The sequence below is a fragment of the Lacerta agilis genome, chromosome 8, assembly GCF_009819535.1.
Source record: "Lacerta agilis isolate rLacAgi1 chromosome 8, rLacAgi1.pri, whole genome shotgun sequence".
NCBI lineage: Eukaryota > Metazoa > Chordata > Lepidosauria > Squamata > Lacertidae > Lacerta > Lacerta agilis.
In genome coordinates, this window is record NC_046319.1 from 20,671,821 (window position 1) to 20,687,636 (window position 15,816).

At 49.3% G+C, this 15,816-nt stretch overlaps 1 protein-coding gene across 12 annotated transcripts in view; it reads left to right on the forward strand.

Annotated features, from left to right (window-relative positions):
• EPHB2 (EPH receptor B2) overlaps window positions 1–15,540 on the forward strand; it is a 104,794-nt gene extending 89,254 nt beyond the window's left edge. For 2 of the 12 annotated variants that reach the window (XM_033156468.1, XM_033156466.1), the window contains exons 8-16: window positions 284–392; window positions 1,107–1,174; window positions 3,749–3,871; window positions 4,697–4,944; window positions 7,320–7,535; window positions 11,453–11,602; window positions 12,966–13,159; window positions 14,059–14,214; window positions 14,566–15,540. In XM_033156468.1, coding sequence (XP_033012359.1) covers window positions 284–392; window positions 1,107–1,174; window positions 3,749–3,871; window positions 4,697–4,944; window positions 7,320–7,535; window positions 11,453–11,602; window positions 12,966–13,159; window positions 14,059–14,214; window positions 14,566–14,674 — 1,373 coding nt within the window. In that variant the 3' untranslated portion in view covers window positions 14,675–15,540. Of the gene's footprint in view, window positions 1–283; window positions 393–1,067; window positions 1,175–3,745; window positions 3,872–4,696; window positions 4,945–7,319; window positions 7,536–11,380; window positions 11,603–12,965; window positions 13,160–14,058; window positions 14,215–14,565 lie in introns of those variants that run through there. The other 10 variants (XM_033156462.1, XM_033156457.1, XM_033156459.1 and 7 more) reach the window with 10 other exon arrangements.
• Window positions 15,541–15,816: the final 276 nt, after the last annotated feature.

The following is a 15,816-nucleotide window of genomic DNA, read 5'->3' on the forward strand; positions in this document are numbered from 1 at the left end:
CTGTACACATTTTTTTTGGTCACCAATATACCAGCATGCGTTTTATGATATGTGATCCTGCATGCATTACTTTGCACTGCAAAATTCGGAAAAGTGCAAATTTCAAAGGATGGCTGTGTTTCTCTTCACCTATTGTTTCAGGATGTGCAAATTAGAGAGGTTCACTTTTCAAATGCACAGTGATTCAGCTCTCCCTCTCAGTGCCAACCTTGGTTGGGATTGGGGCCCCTTCATCGAACCGAGGAGTAAACCCCTCCTCGTTCTTCTTTCTTGTTCCTCACAGCTGAGTACCAAACCAGCATCCAGGAGAAGTTGCCACTCATCATTGGCTCCTCAGCTGCGGGACTCGTCTTCCTCATTGCACTGGTGGTCATCGTCCTTGTTTGCAACAGGTAGGGCGCTTTTGCTACTTGAGGAGAGGCGGGGGGGGGAGCTGGGAGAGATCCAGCAGGCATTATAAGAGACGCTACGCTGCTCCCGTTTCACAGCTCTTGCATCAAACAATTCATAATGGAGAAACCAGTGCTGCAGAGGAAAGTGTTGCTGGTCTGAAAGGAACCACTTCTATCCTAGCTCAGGTTTAAAGCATTCTGCTTTGCATGCAGAAGGTCCCAGTTTTGAATCTCAGCATCTCCAGGCAGGACCCTGGAGAGCCTCTGTTGGTCAGAGCAGGCGATAGTGAGCCAGACCGACAGAGGCAGCTTATTGTATTCCTAAAAGAAGCAGCGGTAGGAGATGCTCTGAGATGGTTGGCTCTTGCTGGTTCAAGGGTGGGTGGAAAAGCCTGGTGGGAGAGAGGTGACTTTATCAGTTGGGAGTGGCTGGTGCAGATGGGTGCCCTGTGCATGCCTAACATGGGCACCACCCTGGCCCCAGAGACAGTGCAGATTGTACATGCAGCCTCTGTGGAAATTGAGTGGCCGCCCCATATGCACCCCAGTGCAGGTGCAGCCTCCCGGGAGAGGGAGGGAGGGAGGGACTTGGAAGGGGTGGGAGGGGCGTGGGAAAGATGCTCTGTGCCTCTGGGCTGAGAGCTGAAGCCCAGCCTTGCCCCCCTGCTCTGCTAGTCCATCTGCCTCCCGCTCAGCCCGGTGCTCTCCTTCCAGAAGACGAGGATTTGAGCGTGCAGACTCCGAGTACACCGACAAGCTGCAGCATTATACCAGCGGCCACAGTATGTACTCTCCAGTGGGCATGAAGCCCCAAGGGTGGGGTGAGGGGTGGGGAGGTGGTTTCCTGATCTGCCTCAGTGCCTCCAAACCTCTGCCCCCCATCGTTTGAAGGCACCCTACCCTCTGGACAAACTTAGTTCTTTAGAGCCACCTCCTTCAACCTTGGCTCCCCAGATGTCATTGGACTACAAGGCCCATCATCCCTGAACTTTGGCTGTGCTGGCTGTGGGTGATGGGCCTTGTAGTCTAGCAACATCTAGGAGGGCCAAGGCTGAAGAGTTCCTTCATAACATATTCCAAATAATGTTCCACCCTCCAGGCCCACACCTTGCTGTTCTTTGCATACGAAACGTCCCCAGCTGTCAGTCAGGTCTCCATAAGAGCCAGGCTTCTGGTGATAGAGTGGAGGACAAAGATATAGGATGGAGAGGACAGAGCTGGGCACCAGAAATGGAGGTGTGTCTCGGAACAGTCTGGGGACAGAAAACACAGATCAGAGAGGCCCATTTAACAATGACTTGCTTGATCCCAGAGGCTTGCCCAGAAGTGACCGTTGCTCTTGGGCTGGGGAAGGTTCCCCGCCTCTGGCTGAAATCATTGTCCTCACACCATAAATGATTTCCTAACCCACTGAGGCCAGGGCATTCCATGGCAGTGTAAGCGGGCGGGGGGGGAGGGTTTGAATTCAACAAAGCACTAAGCAAATTGTTCCATCAATGTAAGGATTTTTTTTAATTGTGCAATGGAATGATCTCTGCTTCCCCTCCCCCTGAAGGCTCCTGAAATCTCAGCAGATTTGGGGACAGCATCATGCATGCAGAGAGGGGGCGGGGACAGAACGTAGCTAAATGCCACCCAGGGATTGGCCTTTGCTGATCAGCTGACAAAGCACAGGGTGGCTGGTACTACCTCTGAAGTATAGGGCACAGTTGGCCAGACCAGCAGTTGAAAGGGCATTAGTGGCGCAGGGATCAAGTGTTGGGCCCTAGTCACTTGGAGTCCCGGTCTGAGGCATCGATCACTCCACCCCAGACGTCGCTATTCCTGATAATAAAAAGCAACATCAGCTAGCCTGACCAGCTCTCTCTCTCTCTCTCTCTCTCTCTCTCTCTCTCTCTCTCTCTCTCTCCACACACACACACACAGGCACTGTATGAATGAGAAAACTGGATACTAGCTTCAGGTAGTTAGAGCCCCTACTCCACATGCAATCGCCAAGTACCCCACCTTCAATAAGGAGGGAAATGGAAAAGCCAAGTAGCAAAGCAAGTATAAAAGCAGTTTATTTTTAAAATATATTTTAAAACTGTTTTTATATAACTAACAGACTATTTCAACAATTCGACAACAACAAAGGGGGGGAATTGAGCATGGTCAGGTATAAGGTAAGGAGGCGAAAGATAAAAAGAAAATTGGGCAAAAAGAAGGATTATGGCAGTAACAATCCAAGATAAGAGGTAAGCAGCAGATCAAAAACTCACAAAATCAAAAAAAGTGCAAGATGAAATCATATTTTGATAGGATTTGCTGTGTGTTTGACCGTGTCATTAAATAAGCTGCAAGAAGCCACCAGGCAGCCACAAAATCCATCAGGTCTGCTTCTTGTCTGAGAACCCAGAGTTGTGTGTCAATTTCTCTGAAGGCCCTGTAAAGAAGGCTCTTTGAAACCAGTTGGTAATGGGAATTTGTAGAAAGTTCCTTCCTGCCTTGAGCCACAACTGAACAAGCAGCTGTTAGCAAACGAGTTATTAATACATCTTGCTTTGTTAATTTGAAGGGAATCTCCCATAAATATTGGAAGTAAGCACAACCTGGGGGTCCAGATAGATCTTTGGTGCGGTGATGGTGCTGAGTTCAAAAGCCACTGGATCCCAATATGTATTGACATAAACACAATCCCAGCACATAACGGTAGCAAGAACCTCCCATGTCTCAACCCTGCCAACGAAACGAGGGTCACCCTTTTTAGAATAAGAGCAGTTTCTCCCCTGTGCTTGTTTCCTGACGCTGCAATGACCCCACCACGACAGATGCCTTATCAGTTGATCCACCAGAGGCACACAGCTGAGTTGCGCATAAGCATTTCCCCGTACAGGCTGACAAACAGGCTCATGCAGACACTTCCAGGTACCGCTGCACATTTGCAATAAAGGCAGTGTGTTGTGGTGGTCAGAATGGGAAGGGAGAGAACTGGTTGGCAACCAGGGAGAATTGGTTCATCTTGCTGCTTTGGCCTCGTTTTCACTACACATTTAAGGTGCCGTTGTTAAACCACATTAAACACTCATGGCTTCCCCCAAAGAATCCTGGGAAGGGTAGTTCGTTAAGGGTGCTGGAAGGGTGTCAAAGGTTGTGAAGTGGGAGAAACAGTGACAGTTGGCCTGAGCTCTTTGGGGCTGAGCTGGGTATTTAAGTGTGCTGAATGAACACACACACACACACACACAGAGAGAGAGAGAGAGAGAGAGAGAGACAGACAGACAGACAGACAGACAGACAGAGACAGAGAGACAGACAGACAGACAGAGAGAGAGAGAGAGAGATTCACATCTCTACCCTTTTCCACCCCTGCGCAGTGACTCCCGGCATGAAGATCTACATCGACCCTTTCACCTACGAAGACCCCAATGAGGCTGTCAGGGAGTTTGCAAAGGAGATTGACATCTCGTGTGTCAAAATCGAGCAGGTGATTGGTGCAGGTAAGTCCCCGCCCTTTGGTGCCTGTGCTGCAACCCCAAACTGTCACGGGGAGGGGGGTGTCGATGGGAGGGTGTGGCAGAGTGCACACCCAGCTGGGGCCACCATGCCAAAAATCGGCATTTTTGAACTTCCGTCTTGAAAATCGAGAGTGGGACAGGGACCAGTTCAGGTGGAGCTGATGGATGAATGGGGGCAGAGGTGGGGTTCTCTCTCTCTCCCTAGATGGTAGTGGAGCTCTCTTCAGCAGCAGCCACTCCCCACCCCACCCCACACATTCAGAATATCTCAGATATAGAACAAGCATTTTGGAGGAAAACGGCAGCTACTGCATAAACTGGTGGCCTCTTATGTGGACCACCATTTCTCCGAAAATGACTCAGGACATTGCTATCTTTAGGACATTCCCTTTTTTGGGTGGGGGGATAACAATCAACAACCAGGAAAAGCGCCAAAGAGTTTCTCAACAATCCCCCCCCCCCAAATGCCCTCCTCACCTCTGTCAAAACTGCATAAATGGCCCCATTTTATTGGGATGTGATTGGGTTGGCTTACATGCTTCTTTGGGTCCTTTCCAACTCTACAATCCAAGGATGCTAAAAAATGAGGGAAGGTGCTTGGCGCAGCCTTAGGCCCAGTCAGTATGGGTGCCTCACCTTCCCGTGGGTGGCTCTGACCGAGGGAGGGATCGTGCCTTGCTTTTGAACTGGGGGTGGGTGCAAGGAAGTGGGGAAGAGTGGGAGGTAACCGCTGTCTCTCCCCCACCCACTCCCGAAGCTCAGAAACTTAGGGTGCTCTTGTTTCCTACACCCTGCTTTCCACTCTAGGGGAGTTTGGCGAGGTGTGCAGCGGCCACCTCAAGCTTCCGGGCAAGAGGGAGAGCTTTGTGGCCATCAAGACGCTGAAATCTGGCTATACTGAGAAGCAGCGACGGGACTTCCTGAGCGAGGCCAGCATCATGGGCCAGTTTGACCACCCCAACGTCATCCACCTGGAGGGGGTGGTCACCAAGAGCCCCCCTGTCATGATCGTTACTGAATTCATGGAGAACGGCTCGTTGGATTCCTTCCTACGGGTACGCTGTTAATGGGGGAGTGGGTTCAGTGACTGGGGAGAGGTTCCTCACAGAAGCAGCTGCCCTCTTTGTGAGCCTCTCTGAAGACCTGGAAGAGAGATGCGCAAAAGCAGGTGACAAACACACAGAGACAAACACACACACTTGGAATTGTGGGTGAGGTGGGTATCTGCCGAAAAGGGGCTAAATATGATATCGCATTGACTCCCTTTTTTACCCCTATCCGTTTAAATCATTTCTATCCCACCTGCAACCTTACTTAGCTGATCAAATTGAACATGATAAAATATCAAAATGAAGCACTACATAGGAGAATCGGATACAAAAAGAGAGCGGAGAAGCACATTTAAAGCAGCATAATTAGTGAGAATGCAAAGCAGGTGCTTAAATATTGAAGAAAAGCGTTACAAATGTAAATCGAATACCAAAATACAATTAAAATTCCACATGTAAACATCATTAACAGCTAAACAAAATAAATGGAATAGATGTTGCATCCGCACACACAAAGTCTCTGGGTTGCACCTAATGCCAGTAGTTCTGTTGTACTTAAGGGACATGACTAAGCTAGGTCAACTCACTTCAATGGGTCTACTCTGAGTAGGGCTCAGTTGGAGACAGCCCCCTGTTCGCATTAAGCATAATTTGCAAACAGATCGCTCACCCACCTCCATGTACAAGATCATACAAATAGCAGTCTTATCCCTCTCTTCCCTACCTCCCACCCATTTGGATCCTTTATCTATACCAGCTTTTCTCGGTCTTGGGTCCCCAGATAGTGTTAGACTACAACTCACATCCTCCTTGGCCACAGGTCCTGTTAGCTTGTATTGATGGGAGTCTGGGGACTCAAGGTTGAGAACAGCTGCTCTATTCTCTCACTCCGCCAAGTGTATTAAGAGCTGAGTGGTAGGAAGCAGGCCCTGCAGTCAAAGAGAGCATAGAAACATAGGAGATTGTCACTTCCTATGGCCCATCAGGTTCAGTACTGTCCAGGGCCGGCGCGTCCATTTAGGCGAACTAGGCAATTGCCTAGGGCGCCAAAATGGAGGGGGCGCTGGCCAGGCTTGGGTGGGACGGGCTAGCAGCAGCTTCTCCACTGTAGCAGAGAGGTGCTGCTTGCCCCCTACACCACCCCCCGGCTCCCGCTAAAGCAGGCTTTGGCAGGGGGCGGGCGGCGGGACAGGCAAGCAGCAGCTTCTCTGCTACAACGGAGAAACAGCTGCTTGCCTCTCCACCACCCCCACCTCTCGCTAAAGCAGGCTTTGGCGGGGGCACCAGAAGGTGGTTCGCCTAGGGCGTAAGAAGCCCTAGCACCAGTCCTGGTACTGTCTACACATGAGTGACAACAATTCTTCAGGATCGCAAGCCAAGGTCTCTCCTGGCCCTAGGTGCCATTTGGGGTTGAACCTTGGACCTTCTGCATGTAAAGCAGATGCTCTGTCACTAAGTTAGCCTCCTTCCCCAAACACATGTTGTTTCCTGCATATTGGACGATAACGTTGTCAGACAGGATTTCCTCCCCACCACACCTTCTGGATAGGGAATCGACATACTGCAAAACCCTCGAAGAGCAGCAACCTGCTGAGGTCTCTGGGGCAATCATCAAATATCTCAAGAGCTGCCACATGGAATACAGAGCAAGTTGTTTCCTGCAGCTCTTGATGGGCGGACCCAAACCCATGGATTCAAATTACGAGAAAGGAGATTATGACTAAATATAAGGAAGAACTTTTTGATGGTAAGAGCTATTTGACAATGGAACAGACTACCTTGGAAGATGGTGGTCTCTCCTTCACAGGAAGTTTTTAAACTGAGGCTGGGTGGCCATCCATCAGGGATTCTTTAGTTGTGATTCCTGCACTGTAGGAAGTTGGACTTGATTACCCTTGGGTTCCCTTGCAACCCCACGATTCTATGAAATGCCTCAGACTGAGGAAAGTGGCTTGCAGAAATGTGTCTATCAGTCAAAACTGCTTACATAAATGTGTATAATAGGAAAAATTCACACCAAAAATCTGATAAATAATCACGAGGATTTCTTTTTTAAAATTTGATTGTCTTTGTTATTGTTACAGTTCTGTTTGTTATATATATATATATATATATATATATATATATATATATATAATAAGAGCATGAGACTCTTAATCTCAAGGTCATGGGTTCGAGCCCCACGTTGGGCAAAAGGTTCCTGCATTGCAGTGGGTTGGACTAGATGACTCTTGGGGTCCCTTGCAGCTCTACAATTCTGATTCTATGAGCCAAGGTGATTAGCCAGGTGGTTTGGTGGCCTGAATTCTCCTTGAAACCTCCTTTTGTCCAACCCTGATCCCCGCTTGACCCTGCCGGTCTTTTTCTCTTCTACCCTGCAGCAAAACGATGGGCAGTTCACTGTGATCCAGCTGGTGGGGATGCTACGGGGCATCGCTGCTGGCATGAAGTACCTGGCCGACATGAACTACGTCCACCGTGACCTGGCGGCTCGTAACATCCTCGTCAACAGCAACCTCGTCTGCAAGGTCTCGGACTTCGGCCTCTCCCGCTTCCTGGAAGATGACACCTCGGATCCCACCTACACCAGCGCCCTGGTAAGACACAGGAAGGAAACCTTCCGGGGTGAAGGCAGGATGGAGGGGAAACTCAGTGGTTTCCAAGCTGGTGTCAGGCGGCAGGTCACCAGGAATGGATAAGACAAGGAAAAGTGCTTACCGCCTGCTTTTTATTCAATATTTACAGAAATAATAATAATAATAATAATAATAATAATAATAATAATAATAATAATAATAATAATAATTCATTATTTATACACCGCCCATCTGACTGGGTTTCCTCAGCCACTCTGCCTGGCTTGGAAACACAACCTCTTAGAATAATGGCGTTGTCCCAAGTTACTCTCCACCCCCTTTTTCTCCCACTTCCTCATTCGTCATCACTGCCCTACGGGTGGTGCTGAGAGCCCTTTTTTCTGAGCCCTTAGCGCTCCTACTTTCAAGGCTCGCAAGGTTCTGGGAGAGGGGGCGGTCTGGATTGCTTTCTAAAGACACTGTGTCCATTAGCTGTCACCCCCACCCCCACCCCATGCGTCCTCTTCCTCCTCCTCCTCCTCTCCCATTATTTCCCAGCTTCCCCCCTCATCTGCCTCTGAGCTGTGACCTCCCTCAAACCCCTATTGCAATTCTGAACTGTCTTCTTCTTCTTCTCTGGAAGGGTCAGGCGGTCTCCACCATTCCTCCTCTGCCCAGTCCCTGACAGGTGGTCAGGTGGGTGGTCAAATCAAATCAAATCAAATATCTTTATTACGGTCAAAGACCAGGAAACAGAGAATAACAATCCATAATCGGATATAGCATTGAAAGTTGAATTGTATAACAAAAGTACAATCCAATTCATAGAACTGATACTTACTTTTAGACTTAAAATTAAGATTAAAATTTTAAAATTTTAGATTAATGGAACTTTACCACCTATTAACATTCCTTCTAAACGGGTGGATGGTCAATCTATGGGAGAAAAAACATGCAGCACACTTAAGTGGATAGAGAAAACCTACCCCCCCCCTTTTCTCTCATAAACACTAGACCTCATGGGCATGCAATGAAGCTGAAAATCAGAAGATTTGGGACAGATAAAAGAAAGGACTTATTCATGCAGTGCATAGGTCATCTGTGGAACTCACTTCCATGAGAGGTAGTGATGGCCAGTTTGGATGGCTTTAAAAGAGGATTAAATTCATGGAGAAGAAGGCTATCTGTGGCTGCTAGCCATGATGGTTATGGTTTGCCTTCACAGTTGGAAGCAGAAATGCTTCTGAATTGTGGTTGCTGGGAACCACTCTTGTGCTCAGATCCTGTTTGCTGGCTTCCCACAGATAGCTGGTTGGCCACCATAACAACAGGATGCTGGATGAGATGGGCCATTGGCCTGATCCAGCAAGCTCGTCTTTAGGTTCCCCTCCTGCGAAATTGCCTTGCCACCGCTTCATCACGGGCATTCTATTCTGGTGCTATTCAACTGAGTTCTACTCAGAGTAATGGACCTAAGTGAGATACGTCCATTGCCCACAAGGAGCTGGGAACGGGTATGACTCAGAATCTCCAGCTCATCACTTTAGCGGGAGACCCCCATGGAAGTCTGCTAAAACGATGTGAGGGGTGGGCAACACTTCTCAATTAGCAGCACCTCGCACATGGCGTGGTTGTAGGGTCATGTGGTTAGCAGGTGGGCAGCTCTCCCCACCTGTCAAATTTTGCCCGCAAGGCCGATCCTGGTGAGGATCTGGCCCGTGGGGTCAAAAAGGTTTCCTGGCCCTGGCGCAAATGGTTCAAGAAATGCTTACCATAGAAACACAAAGAAAAGTGGTTCTAGAGTTGGCACAGTGGATCAGAGGACAGGGACGTCTCCCCGTGGCGTGAGTTACTTAGCCCAATCATGCACAGGAGAGAAGACACACACAAGAAGTTTCTTCTGGAGAGACGAGTCGGAAGGGTCACGAGGCACCTTATCTGGGTCAACCTTCCACAGGAATCTGGCTTTTCTCTGCAGCAGACAAAAATGGCCTTTGCCAAAGGCCTCTTAATGCAGACCCGGCACGGCAGTGTTAAGAATTTATGGCTCTTCCTCCTTGATGATCAGCGAGGCTGTTGAAGCATCACTGATGCTGGCAATGAAGCCTCTCCCGTTGCATTTTTTATTTGGTCGGTGTGAACAGCGCTGGGTGGGGGGTCTCACACTGTGCTGTCACAGAACTGGATCGGTACAGTGAAAACAGGCAACCTAATTTTTCCTGACCTTCCTTGAAAATAAGGAAATATATGGGGGGAGGCAGAGGGAGGAAAACCCTTCTGGATTGAGAGCAAAGATCTGCCTCATTCAGCATGTCTGTATCTAGCGGTACCCAACTTTTTGCCGCTGGGGAGCATTACCAACAGGGCAGAAAGGGGGTGCCCCCCGCACAAGCATTTGGTATTCAAAGGCTGACTGCATCTCAACTTGGGAGTTCTATCTTGCTCTCGTGCCTCGAAAGCTCCCTTCTCATTGTATTTATTCACTTTTGTTTCATAAACTTTATGCACCGCTTGATTGTAAAAAAGAAAAACAGCACCTCAAAGTGGTTCACAAAGAGAATAAAATGAAATTATTGGTAAAAAGCACAAAAGCAGTCCTTTAAGACATTCAAAAGGTAAAACCAGCAACATATCAAAATACATATCCATGTTCTACATGTCTGTGTAGGCATGTCTTTTTTTTAAGGTTTCTAGCAGGCACTGGAAAGAGTACAGGGTCAGTCCAAGACATTTTGGCACCGGAGGCAAACTACAAAATGGCACCCCTTTCCCCACTAGGGAAGAAGGGGCGAGTGAAGGTCTAAATCAGGAACAAGGGGGCAATAAAGATCAACACTGGGAGCTTCTGTCCCTGTAGATCCTGCAGCCTGCAGCGTTCACCTTTGTGTCAGGATGCTGTCAGTGGCTCCCGGCTGGTTGCTCAGGAAAGCATCAAGACAAGGAAAGGTTTCTTGCCATCCTTTTTTATTTCAGTCTTTACAGAGAGAGGCTATTGAACCCAGCCTCTTGGATAATGGCATTGTCCCCAGTGAATCTCCACACACACACCCATCTCTCCCACTTCCTCATTCGTCACTTCTACGGGTGCTGTCACATGCCCTCTGTCTTTGAGCTCTTTGCTCTCCTACTTTTAAGGCTTGCCGGGTTCTGGGAGATGGAGCGTCTGGGATGCTTTCTAATGACACTGTGTCAGTCAGCTGTTACTCTGCTTCTGCCTTCTCCTCCTTCTCTCCCATGATTTCCCAACTTTCCCCCTCATCTGCCTCTCAGCTCTGACCTCCCTCAATCCACTGTTGTAAATTTATACTGTCTTCCTCTTCCTCCTCCCTGTAAGGGTCAGGATGGGGAGGCGATCTCCACCATTCCTCCTCCTCTGCCCAATCTCTGACACTTACCTTGCCTTATGGGTGGGCCGGCCCTGGTGAAGGCAGCTGCCTGAGTTCCAGTGTATAGGTTCTGCCACATTAAAATAATGATTTCTTACCTATATGGAGTGGGTATTATGTTTCACCTGTGCTGGTGCCAGTTCTGCTGATTGAAGTGGTCAAGCGGGCATATATGGAGTGACTCCCATAGTTTTAAAACCAGTATCTTATGGAGAGGATTCTTAGGTTTGTGGTAGCCTTGCTTGCTTGAAGAAATGTGGGCTCAGCAGCCCACATTGAATGCTATCACTTCATCAACCAGTGAAATATTCAACCGAGGAGTCAGGGGATGAGAGACTTGCACTTGCATTAATGGTGCTGCGGTGCTGCCAGGTATGTGCGAGTACAGGTGCAATTGGACCTATGGCAACATACTAGCCTCCTTGCAAGAAGTTGGTTAGGGCTAACTCTTATTTACTTGTTCCCCACTGACTCCATTAGCAGCCATTCCACTTGGCTGGGGCTGATGCAAGCAACCCAAGCGAGAAACCCTGTGCTCCACCCCCACTACAGGGCGGAAAGATCCCGATCCGTTGGACAGCACCGGAAGCCATCCAGTACCGGAAGTTCACTTCTGCAAGCGACGTGTGGAGCTATGGGATAGTCATGTGGGAGGTGATGTCCTATGGAGAGCGGCCATACTGGGACATGACCAACCAAGATGTAAGTATGAGGGACTGCTGGTGGAACAGGGTATGTTTAGCCTGGAGAAGGGAAGACTGAGAGATGATAGGGTAGCCATCTTCAAATATCTGAAGGGCTGTCACGTGGAAGATGGAACAAGATGGTTTTCTACTGCTCGAGGGTAGGACCTGAACAAATGGACTCAAATGACGAGAAAGGAAACTCTGATTAAATATTAAGAAGAACTTCCTGACGGTAAGAGCTGTTTGACAGTGGAACAGACTCCCCCAGAAGGTGGTCAGCTCTCCTTTTTGGAGGGTTTTTTTAGTAGAGGTTGGCTGGAGGTCCGGCAGGGATTTGCTGAAATTCCACTTGGCTGCCAGTCTGTTTCTGGGGACAAATCGAAGTGCTGGTTGTGACTTATTAAGCCATATATGGTTAGGTGGTTTTTTGTTTGTTTGTTTTAAGGAAAGGGCATTTAATAGTGCTGTGTTGTTTTTAATATCTGCATTTTGATAGATTCTCCCCCTTACATTGTTTTAATTCTATCAAGGTTTAATTATTATTTAATGGTGGCCTTTTATACGTTTTTGTATTTTATCTGTGGTTTGTATTTTTGTCTGTAAGTCACTCTGAGTCCCAGTCTAGGGAATAGGGGGGAATTAACAATAACCATAAGCCAAGAGTGGCATTGTGTCTCAGCCTATGGACTGCTGTCATTCTCAGTCTGCTGTCAAATCCCTGCCCCTGTAGGAACATGATCATCTCAGGAAGCTGCCTCAGTTCGTAGCAGCCCCCAGTCTTTCTCCTTGGCGGGCTCCTTCTGCTCTGTGCTTCTGCCCTTCCTCCAGCCCTGGAGCGCTCCACCCCAGAAGCCATTTCTGGCTAATTGACAGTGATCTTTCCAGCAAGGGCAGAGCGTTCAGTAACTTCACCCCCTATTAGCCTCCTCGACCCGGGCTGCGAACACCAGCAGAGGGGAAAGCCGCTCATGTCTCCAGCAGGGCATTTGTGCCGGTAGCGTAGCAGGTGGGGGAGGGGAGAGGAGAGGAGCTCCCGGGGTAGGGGGAGCAATTTCATGTGTGTGTATTTGCATGTGCATAATGTGCATTGTCACATCCCCAATTACAGATCGGGGGCGGCAGCCTTGGCCGTCAGATGTCAAGGCCGATGGGTGCTTAGGCAATATTTCCCTTTGGGTGTGGATTAAGTCTGTTGACGTGGCCAATTAATGAGCCGCTTCAGACAATGAAGGAGGGGAAAGCTGTGGCTGAACCTGTGAATGAACTCTCAAGTCACATTTGTTTCCATGAGAACGGTGTCATTTAGCCATCACCGGTTGGCTAGCAGTCAGCATCTACAGGACAAAAAGATGTATGTGGGCTTTTTTTTCCCCTCGCAGGTAATAAACGCCATTGAGCAAGATTATCGGCTGCCACCACCCATGGATTGCCCCAGTGCCTTGCACCAGCTCATGTTGGACTGCTGGCAGAAGGACCGTAACCACAGGCCCAAATTTGGACAGATTGTCAACACCTTAGACAAGATGATCCGGAACCCAAACAGCCTGAAAGCCATGGCACCCCTTTCCTCTGGGTAGGAAGCAGGGCACACAGTGGGGGATCTGTGGCCCTCCAAATGTTGACTAGACAACACTCCATGCTGGTTAGGGCTGATGGGAATTGGAGTTCAGCATCTTCTGGATGGCAGCAGGTTGGGGAATGATGCTCCAGAATTTTACCCAAGCTAAAATGGATTTCTGGTTTCCCAGCGCTGGCACTTTGGGTCAGGGATGTCTACATGCAGTGCTTTACTGTTGAGTGATGAAGATGCTTGAGGTTCACAAGGGAGGCAGGTGGTGTCTAGTAGTCAGGAGCCCAAGTCAAGCAGGGAGCCTACAGGACCTTGGACAGCTCCAAGGGGTCCTGCAAAGGCAGCTGCCAGAGAAGACCTCTGGATAGAGAGCCATAGCCAACTGAAGCCTTATGCAGGCTTATTCTTCCTGGAATGTGTCAGCCTCCAGCTCCTGGGTGAGGAGGAGGGAACTACTGACGTGGCTAAAGGGCCATTGCCTTCTTTTGCCATTGTTGCCTTTTGCAAGAAAGAGGCACTGCAGGAGACTCATCCTTTGAATCACAGGGTGGTGGCCAAGCTGCATTCCCTGACCACAAGGGTCCCAAATGAAGCATGTGGGGTTCTCCCCCAAGAAAGTAGCTTGGGACCTGTCCTCATTGAAGTCCTCCACCATGCACGCCATGGCCCCTGAATCATAAGAGTTTCCAAGAATGTGGGTCAGGTCTTATAATCCCCCTGAACCAAGAGGGTCTTCCAGCCCTACCTGGTGATGCCAGGGATTAAACCTGGGACCTTCTGCATGCAAAGCAGGTGCTACGGCGCTTCCCTTGTGAAAATGATCAGGGTGGGTTTCTTCCATGCCAAACAAATCCAGATCTTTTCTTCTGCTCATTCATTGCGATCTCCCCCTCCCCCTCCAGGATTAACCTCCCCTTACTGGACCGCACCATTCCAGACTATTCCAGTTTCAACACCGTGGACGAGTGGCTTGAAGCCATCAAGATGGGGCAGTACAAGGAGAGCTTTGCCAGCGCTGGCTTCACCAACTTCGACGTGGTGTCCCAAATGAACATGGAGTAAGTTCCAGCGGAGAAGAGGTGGATGAGTACTAGCCATGAGCACTATGTTCTCAGCAACGCCTCTGAGTACCAGTTGTTGGGAATTGCAAGTGGGGAAGAGTTGTTGTCGCACTCAGGTCCTGCTTGCAGGCTTCCCACGAAGGCATTTGGTTGACCACTTAGCAAAGCTAAGCAGGGTCCAGTATGGTTTCAAACTGGATAGGGGACCACATGTTGAGATTCATGGTCCCTTCCAACTCTATGATCCTATGACTGAGTCTATAATTAATAGTGTGCAGTGCCCCCAATTTTTGCCTCCACTAATGCTTCTCTCTTGTTGTTGTTGCTGTGGGTTTTTTCCTCCCCTAGGGACATCCTGCGAGTAGGGGTCACATTAGCCGGGCACCAGAAGAAAATCCTGAACAGTATCCAGGTGATGCGAGCACAGATGAATCAAATCCAGTCCGTGGAGGTTTGAGAAGCTGGGTACTTGCACACACCTCTCCCTCAAGGTCCTGTTCCCCTTTTGTCCCTGTGTGTCTGAGCCCTTGGGCGGGTCTTAATGCTCCCCCATGGAGACGGCAGCTACAGGGAAGGGGCAGCCACAGGGCAAAGATGCTGCAGACTTCAAGAATCCAGAAAAAAAGGGAAGAGGAAAGACTCTTATTTAGAAGGATGTTTTAAAATGAAACAGAACCGCAGTGGATTTCTCTTCAAGGGCTCTGAAACAAGCAAGCTGGGGAGGGATCCAGAGGGACCCTTTCGCCCTCCTCCTTTGCACGAGTTGGACCTCCTGGGGCACAGAGTGGACCAGAAAGTCTTCAGGGAGGGGGGGAGGTTACAAAACTGCATGTCCCTACAAGTGTTTCTGGGCATGCCCTCCCCTTCCCACAACAGCCAGCAGATCTGCGGACCGAAGAGGGGACAAGCGCCAGCAAACTTTCCACCCATGTAATGGGGTCACCTCTAGAGTCACAGACTTCAGAGATGGACACGTCTTTTTAGCTTCCTTTCCTCTGAAGGACTGGATCCGGGCGAAGCTCACCCACCCACCCACCCATACCTCCTCCTCTGTACGAAAGAGAATCTTTGCCCCACACTGGGGAAAGCAAAGGCATGGGGCTTTCTGAGGTCTTGGTCTCTGTTGCGAAGGGACTGTTTTTGCAAGCGGCGCCTCCTAGAGGCTCTGCACGCTGCACTTCCCGGTGGCAGCTCTTACATATCAATATGCACAAGACATTTGAAAGGCTTCATGGTTTGCCAATGACCTGCTTCCGGCGGGAAACTCCCTGCCCCTCTCATCCTGTTCCATGCAGTATGTTGTAGATTTGATGTGCATTTCCATCTGGTTGTCGTTGTTCCATCTTTTTCTACTTTGTTTACAATGGGATGTGGGGGGAGGGGGGAAATATTATTGGGGGGGGAGAGATGAGTTGTTTTGTTTTAACAAAAGAAAAAAGAAAACAGGATGGCAAATCCACTGTTCTTGTCTCCCAGGGACACTCCTGGACAGCTTCCTGGCTGAGCACTCCCAGGGGGGCGTGAGCATTTCGGACACACTCTAACCCCACCTCCCCCCCCCACATTCTGCCAGGCTGCTCCTAAGTCCTTTGTCATCCC